The sequence below is a fragment of the Adelges cooleyi genome, unplaced genomic scaffold (assembly GCF_023614345.1).
Source record: "Adelges cooleyi isolate 19-005CV unplaced genomic scaffold, UGA_ACOO_1.1 ACOO_flye_CR_arks_rails_tigmint_CR_PRNA_306, whole genome shotgun sequence".
Taxonomy (NCBI): domain Eukaryota; kingdom Metazoa; phylum Arthropoda; class Insecta; order Hemiptera; family Adelgidae; genus Adelges; species Adelges cooleyi.
Window position 1 is genome coordinate 1,841,619 of NW_026095977.1, and position 8,720 is coordinate 1,850,338.

The following is an 8,720-nucleotide window of genomic DNA, read 5'->3' on the forward strand; positions in this document are numbered from 1 at the left end:
ATTGATAACAAAAGAAGAAGAAGATGTAGAGGCATTCGTATAATATTTTGGCGAAGCTAAGAGACCACTGTGACCATTTGCGGTATTAAACGCAGGCAGTGACCGATGACAATAATAATATATTATAATCGACACAAAAGATACAGGCCAGCGTTGTTGGTCCGCGTCGTTATGACCGAACATAATAATATAATAACGATAATGACAATAATGACCGTACACATTGCAGGCTCCTCGGCCGAAAAGGGCGTCCGCAAAGAGACTTGGACTGGCTGGGGTCGGTCGCCTCTCTGGTGGTGTGTATGCAATACAGGGTGATCGATTTGACGATGAACACTGTATTACACTACATAAGTGTCTTGCAGCAAGTTCAGCGCTAGAGAAGCTGTTCAAATCATCCTAAACAACTTGTTCGGGCTCTAAGAAAATGTCAGCAACCAAGCAGAAACAGCCAATTCCGACGGGGCTTTCAGAGTCTTTAAAAGGTCTGGACTTCTAACTTTTAGACGAATGTATTCCAACCTTTTATGGCAATCGCTGCCACTCTTCTCGTTGCCTTTCCCTCTTCTCCGCGGGCCTGTGTGCTACGTTAAATCGACCACCCTGTACAATAATATATGGTCGTTGCGAATTCGGCGAATTGCGGGAAACGGGGTAATGTGCATGTCGACCGGCGGTCAACGGACGTGACAATGGACCGAGCCGGAGGACAATGATGAACCTCGTGCCCGGGCAACGTGCGGGATAGGTCTTTTGCCTATTGTCCGGCAAACGGATAAGTACATCTCTCACTCTCACTCTATCTCTCTCAGTCCTTCCCCGGTCGGCTGCCCCTTCACTGACCGGCCACTGTTACCCAACAAAAACGCCGACATCTGCGCAAAAACCCCTTTGGACCGACAAACGCGGAAACGGTCAACCCGTTTGCACCATCTGCCCGGCTGTGCGGTGTTCAAGAAAACACCGAAATTCTTAACTCCTGTCCCTCCTGTGACAATCGACGGTACCGTGACAATGCACCGGGATTCGTCGCCAATTCATTTTATCGCCATTCAATGCAACGACCTATCCGCATAGCCACCTAACCGAGAAAGTAATTTTTTATCATGTAATAGCCGAGCCCGGTGTCCGAATTTCTGGCATCAACAGCTATTACTGTAATGCAATTCAAATTTTTACAACATGGTCGAACTGGTAGTTTTGAGTATTTGAAAAAAAATTATTGTCGATGCTTCGAAAAAACGTTTTTCACAAATTCTGTCATCTAGAATGACAGAAAAACCCCACACAAGTAGATAAAAAAAAATCTATGTAAAAAGCTAAGACTTTTATTTTCTGTTAACCGTACGGGATTGATTAAAAAATGGATCACATTACAATGTGTATTATCCAACAGATAATTATAGTATTGGTTTAATAATTGATTGGCATGACAATGTTTAGCATTCGAAATCTAAGGTAGAATGAGTTGTGCAGACGGATAAAAACAATTAAGTTTTTTTTTTATTGCATCAAGTTAATTGATTAAGTAATATTAGCTTTACATTAATCATTCAAATGGATATTATAAAATTATTTTTAGCACGTAGTTAATTTATAACAATTTTTTTTTAATTTATAAAGTAATAATGGTAGTTGATTTCATCATAATACGCCTTGTAATATTATTCAACTAAATGGCTTATAAAACAATAAGTCTCCTATAATGCCTCTCATATTTGTACACTGTTTTTTTTTTTTTTTAATCGATTGTGAAAAGAACACTGGTGTTATTACACGTAGCCGTTTAGTAAGTTCACAGACGATCTAGTTAAGAGTACCACCACGATGAAACTCCGTCTTGCCTTCTTCTTAATAATTTCCAGTTACACTTTAACGCACCGTGTCGCGTGTCACGATGGTGTGTACAAACTTGCCGAGACGAATTCAAAAGTAGACGTCAAGTCGATCGTGCCTGAAAGATTTATGCAAAGTGTAGATGCTTACGTCAGACGGGAAGGGCATCAACCCGTCAGAGGAACAAAGATAAACCCAAAAAGAAACCCGGGACTCTTCAAACTGATCGTCTCCAAAGTACTGGACGAAACGATGAGAGTTCTCGACAAATTCACCGTCCTGGTAGTGGCGATGGTCGAAAGAAACAAGACCAGGCCGTCGCTAGAGTTCGTTTTGGATTATATTGAACTTAGAATTTCCAAGTTGAGTGGCTGTTTGGAATTTCTGTTCGACAACGGAGCCAACGTGACGGATGCGTTGACCGGGTAATATAAACCACTTGCAATTTACTTAAGTGTTGTTGGTGAAAGTATTTAGACATTTATTTGTCATACTTCCATACTAATATTCAATATAATTGCATCAAAACGTACTATTTTCCACCAATAGTCGATTTTGCTTTGATCGTTGGAAATAGTGTGGTTTGACTGTAATTTTTCCAACATTCGATTTCGAAAAATATTAGATTTTTGATTTTTATTATATGATTTAAGCTAAATAAGTTTAAATATATCAACACTAAATTAAGGTAAAAACACTTTTTTTTTATTAAAATGTATTGTGAAAAAAAATTTTGAAATTCAAGTAACTTATACAAATCTATAATATTATTTAGTATCTACTAATTTTCCTTTTCCATATCGAATCCGTAGAAAATAGTACGTTTTGATTCTATGAGTAAATAGTTCGTTTTCTAAACATTTAAATTTTGCCAATAGTACGTTTTGCATTGTCGTCCCACGATTTTGAAACTTAGAAAATTTGGATTTTTGTGTTTAATGACACAGCTGTACGCCTCCTGGTACTGGCCCCATGTAGGTGTCTTCAATTTTGGTTTCATACAGTAGACAATATAATATCGCGTTGGATTATAAATTACATTTTTCATTTCGGTTAATCTGAATTCAAATAAATTGCATTTTTTTTTACAAAAAATCAAAAGTAAGAAAAACCGCATTCTTGTTATGTTGATGAAAAAGTTTTCAAACAAAATTGACATTTTGATTTAAATAAAAATTTGAGATTTTTCTTCTGAACGTATTACTACAACTATGATATACAACTGTTATGCACTGAATTATTGCAAATGTTGCATGTTACATGAAAATGTTTTACCGTTCACATGAATAATTATTAAATCCTAAACATTTTCTTTACAGGTATATTTTCTACAGTGGTTTCAAATATCATTTGTTCAAAACCTACAACGGGGGATATTACACTTACCAGAACATTACTGAAATGATGTTGGTTCGAATGGACCAGCAACAATGGCTGATGTACTTGCAACGAGTGCCGACAGTGGAAACGTACCAAGACTTATACACGGATGTGGAAGAGTCCTTGGAAGACATTTATAAAGTTTACCGACAGACGGTTGGAAATTCCACCGAGTGGTTGTCGCCCCAGAGTTTAAAGTGGACAAAATTATTAGAATCTAACACGAGTTTCGCAAATCTTTTTAAAGAACTTCCAGTCGAAGACAATGAAAGTGTATACGATCAATATTTACAAATTGCGCGTGAGTTCGATTCGGTGAAAGTGATGGATTTTTATGTTAATATTGGAATAGCGCTGAACGGTATCATCATGGAAACGGCCACCGACATGATGAAAGCGTTTTTTAATCTCATATTGCGACTCATCGCAGACTTTTCAAACAGAGACAACAGCTTTAGACAGATCAGCCTAGCTATCGAATGCGTAGAAAATTTCTTAAAGTCGGTACATTATTTCCATAATTGGATGTCTTACAGTAAACGACTTAAGAGTTCAGAAACATTAGAAAGTACCCCGGAAGTTCAAGTGCTACAGGAATACGTTAACTATTGTAAGACATACAATTCAATCAACTTCCCCAACACAGTGGCGGAGTTTTTACAAGTATTCAAGACAATTTACGGAAAGCATTTTCCAGGTATCGAACTCGATACGGCAAGGATTACCACCAAGTTGATGCAAGGTTCCATCACTCAAATGAATATCATCGACAACATGGTGATGCATATGGAAGTAATGACAAAGCTGCTTGAAGAAACGTCTGGTCGTTTTAGATAAATAGGATCCGTACGTTTGTTTAAAAACAGCTTGATGGTCTATTTTTAGATAAAAAAGGACCATCGATATATTAAAATAAATACAATGTTCAGTTTTTATTTAGATTTTATCTTATTAGTAATTAGTTAAATTGAAATACATGTATAAACTCTTTTTCCCCATTTAACATAAAATAATTTGCAACATATATTTTCACACTAATTTCTCCTTAACTTGTTAATCGTTCAATATTCTGTAAACAGTAAAATTAATTATTTAATATTCCTATGTCTGACCATGTATAAGTATTAAATAAAAACGCAGAAAAATTGTAGTCAAACATGTAATATCTTTGCTGTTCTCAATTCTTTTAAAAGTAAATATCATTGTATGATCTGGTTCAAAATATTAAGCCGAAGGAAATTCAGTTAAGTTTTCCTTTTTAAATTAATCCACTTCACATCTCATACTGAATTATGAATGAAAAGTTTGTACCGTTGTCGAGAGCGTTATTACTAAAGAGTATAATGCATTTTTCGTTCTCAAATCCGGTCTGGAACAAAATAGTTCATTTTCTCTCTAATTATCCTTCCTGTAAGTGTTGGACAAAACGATACCGCACTATAACTTTGCAGCTTGTATGACAGTTGTTAATTAATTTTTATAATAACGAAACAACTTTAACGTTATCAGAGTGTTTCTAAACTTTCAAAGATAAATCCTAAATAACAGTTTATAGAGTTGCTTGAAGATGCGAGAGTAAGGTAAGTGTGGGGGATCTTGGCGTAACCATACACATTTATGTAAATCTGTTTAATGCCTGTCCATTACGGTTAAGCCAGTAAAACCTAAAAATCATAAATATAACAATCATTTGACTAAATTTTCTAATATTAAAAAAAACTGTAGTCCTCATTTTTCGCCCCGTTCAATATGTTATGGACACATATGAGCCCATCTCATGACAAATTTTCTACTAAAAGGTTTTGAATTTATGGCTAAAAAACACAGGAAACAATAAAATCTTGAATAGATTAAATAGTTAAAATTTAAATTTTAAACCACTACCGTTAATGGTGTGCTTTTATATAAAAGATATTCCTTATGGATATCGACTCAATCCTTCTTAGCTTCACATATCAGTTACAATGTATTCCGAAAAAATGAAAAATGCCAAACGAAAGAGCACGTGACTTAACCAACAGATACAATTTAATGCTGATGCCTTACATATAATTATTTTATATTCCTATGTCTGACCATGGATGAATATAAAATAAAAATTCAGATAAATTGTATTAAAATAGGTATGTAATAATATCTTTGCTACTCTTAACTTTTTTCAAAAGTAAATATTATAGTATGGTCTGTTTCATAAAAAATCTAAAAGGAATTCTCAGACAAATTTTCGTTTTTAACTTAATCCTCTTTACATCTAATACTGAATTATGATATAAAAAAAAGTTCATACAATTTCCAAGAGCATTTGCTGTTCCTAAACCCGGTCTGGAACTAAACTGATGCTTGAAAAGGAGTCAAATTTTTCTTATAAATACTGCAAGCCTAAGTTTTTCAGGAAAAATATGTATGTCAGAAGGCTTATAATACTGTCTACCGCAAGTTTTACAACCTTAACCGAGACACAATTAATTTCCACAGCAGTATCATCTTTAAAGTTATATAATATAATCTAAGAAACATAAGATTCTTTGATTTTATCATTAAAAAAACTAGATTCTCACCAATAGTTTTGTAAAAAATGTATTAAATATTTTAGACATAATTTCATTTTTGGACATTAATAATATTATATTTTACTTAAATTGTTCTAACCGTATCATTCCTATCTAAAAACTCTCTGATTAATTTCCATGTGAATTTTGGACTAAACGATACCTTGTTAAATTGGTTTGTTTATTTGTATAATAAATTATCTTTGCAGCTCGTAAAATAGTTTCAACCTATTTTTATAGTACTTATAATACGAAAATAGTTTTAATATTATCAGGATGTTTTTTAACTCTCAAAGTTTATTGTTTGATTAGTGTGTACCGAGCAAAGCAGGCCAGCCGTCATCCACTCTTTAAATTTGTCACTTATAGAGTTTATAAATCTTGTTTTTATTGATATAATAACAAATGTATTAACTTTGTCAAGAGAAATATTTATACTGTTATTTACACCATTACAAGTATAAACTTCAGTCCACAACTCTTTTTTAAGTAACTCTTTTTGAATCAATAAAAAATTTTGATTATTATAGTAAATTATTTAGAAACTATTATTTAATCATAGTTTAATTTGTTTAACTTCAGTTACCAAAACCGTCGAGAGTAATCTGTAGTATTAGTTTGTATGACATCCGCTCAGCTAAGTTAAAAAGTATAAGTTATATGAAAGTTTCCTTTGATTTAATGAAATAAACCAAAAGAAACTATTCACTTTTGAAAAAATTGAGAACAGAAATGACATTAAAATATATTTTATCATCATTTTTTGGTGTTTTTATTTAATATTTATAGTGAAGATATTACATAATTACTTTTACTGTTTGAAGAATATTAAACGATTAACAAGTTGAGAAACTAGTTAACAATGCATGTTTAAAATTATTTAAATTGAAAAAAATAAATTGTATATAATTGTGTATTGAAATCTTAATAGAAACTAGAAATTGTATTAAATTAATTTTTTTGGGTTGATGTGTCGTCGAGCAGCACACCGATAGCCTTCTCAATTTTCTCCATTTTACCGATGAGACTTATTTGAGTGCTGCCATCTTCACTTAGTGTTTTAGTAATCGTTGACAAATCAAGTACGATACCCGGAACATGCTTTTTGAAACTTTTTTCTAATTGCTCTAAAAATGGTGCCACAGTGTTGGGGAAGGTTGTTGGATCGTATTTCTTGCAATAGTTAATGAAATCCTCTAGCACTTTAATTATCGGGCTGCTGAGTAATTGTGTAGAACTCTTAAGTCGTTTACCGTAAGTCATCCGTTTTTCGTAACAAATTACCGACTTTAAGAAAGAGTCTACGAAATGGTAAGCTAGGCCAAGCTGTGTTAAACTGTTGTCTCTGGTTGAAACGTCTACGTCGAGTCGCAATATTAGATTCAACAACGAATTCTTCATGTCGATTGCCATTTGGAAGACAACGTTGTCCAGCGACTTTCCTACTTTAACATAAAAATCCATCACTTTTACCGAATTGAATTCACGCACGACTTCTAAATATTGATTATACGGATTTTCATTGTCAATAACTGTAACCTTGAAATAATCTACGACCATCGAGTTGGATTCAAATAAGTATCTCCATTTCAAACACTGGGGCGACAACCACTCATTTGATTTTTCATGCAGCTGCTGGTAAGTTTTAGAAATGTCTTCTAAGGACTGTTCTACTTCCGTGTATAGCTGCTGGTACGTTTCCTCTGCCGGCACTCGTTGCAAGTAATCCAGCCATTGTTGCTTCTTGATTCGAAAAAACATAACATTACCGATATTGTTGTAAGTGTAATATTCCCCGTAGTAGGATTTGAAGATATATTTGAAATCGCTGTAGAATATATAACTGTAAACAAAATATGTACTATTTAATACTTATTATCGTAGACAATAAAACATTTTCTTATTCAAATTATTCGTGTCACGTTTATAATTTGTTGCCCGATTATAATTGTAGCGGGTACTTTTGGAAGTTATGCTTTTTTATTATTGTAGTTAGACAACTTAACAAAATCTCAAATTGTAAATTAAATCAAAAATTTTAATTTGAGATCGGATAAAGGTGAAGGTTTTATGCACAATGATTTTTAACATTTATGAGTTATTGCCCATTGGTTTTTGTAGTCAGTACATCTAACAGGTATGACATATTATGGTAATAGTAATACGAAGAGAAAAATTCAATTTTAATTTATATCCAAAAAAAATGTGAATGAATTATGTATTTTTAAAATTTTCCATTTATTATCAATAACTTGCAAATTTCGAAATGCATTATCAGGAACATTGTTTTTTGTTATTACTTTGAATTAAAACAAAAAACATATGTACTCGAATTGCCAACGTTTATTTCTCAGTAACCACATTGAAACATTTAACTAATAATCTAACGTGTTATTATATTATATAAAACCAAGATGTTTGATACCAATTGGTTGCCTGCGTAGTGCCAAAACAAAGGAGGCCAACATCTGTGTTAATAAACACTATATTCAAAATCAGGCCCGCGTTAGTAAATTCAAAGTGATTTATTTACCCGGTCAACACATCCGTCACGTCGGCTGCGTTGTCGAACAGAAAATCTAAACAGCCAGACAACTTGAAAATATTTTGGTCAATATAATCTATGACGAATTCTAGTGACGTGGCAGTCTTGTTTTTTTCGATCATCGCCACTACTAAGACGGTGAATTTGTCGAGTAGTTTCAACGTTTCGTCCAGTATTTGGGAGACGATCAGTTTGAATATTTGCCCGTTTTCGTTAGGATTTATCTGTTCTCCTTTGACGGTTTGATGCCCACTCTGTTTGACGTAATCATCCACACTGTCCGTAAAACATGCAGGCACTATCGACTCGACGTCCACATTTGAACTCGTCTCCGGAATTTTATACACACCCACGTTACACGTGACATGGTACATTAAAGTACAACTGGAAATTACCAAAAAGGCAAGACG

General features: G+C 33.6%; 1 protein-coding gene across 1 annotated transcript; it reads left to right on the forward strand.

Annotated features, from left to right (window-relative positions):
- Window positions 1-1,808: 1,808 nt before the first annotated feature.
- Window positions 1,809-4,322, forward strand: LOC126839522 (uncharacterized). The gene is made up of 2 exons (XM_050574874.1): window positions 1,809-2,261; window positions 3,156-4,322. Exons 1-2 carry the CDS (start codon window positions 1,828-1,830, stop codon window positions 4,051-4,053), a joined length of 1,332 nt encoding a protein of 443 aa, XP_050430831.1. The 5' UTR covers window positions 1,809-1,827; the 3' UTR covers window positions 4,054-4,322.
- The last annotated feature ends 4,398 nt before the right edge of the window (window positions 4,323-8,720 follow it).

Excerpts from the sequence above, each read along its gene's own strand:
- LOC126839522 (XM_050574874.1), top strand. The coding sequence starts at position 1,828 with ATGAAACTCCGTCTTGCCTTCTTCTTAATAATTTCCAGTTACACTTTA. Across the intron at positions 2,262-3,155 it reads GTGACGGATGCGTTGACCGG|GTATATTTTCTACAGTGGTT; the intron begins GTAATATAAACC and ends TTTTCTTTACAG.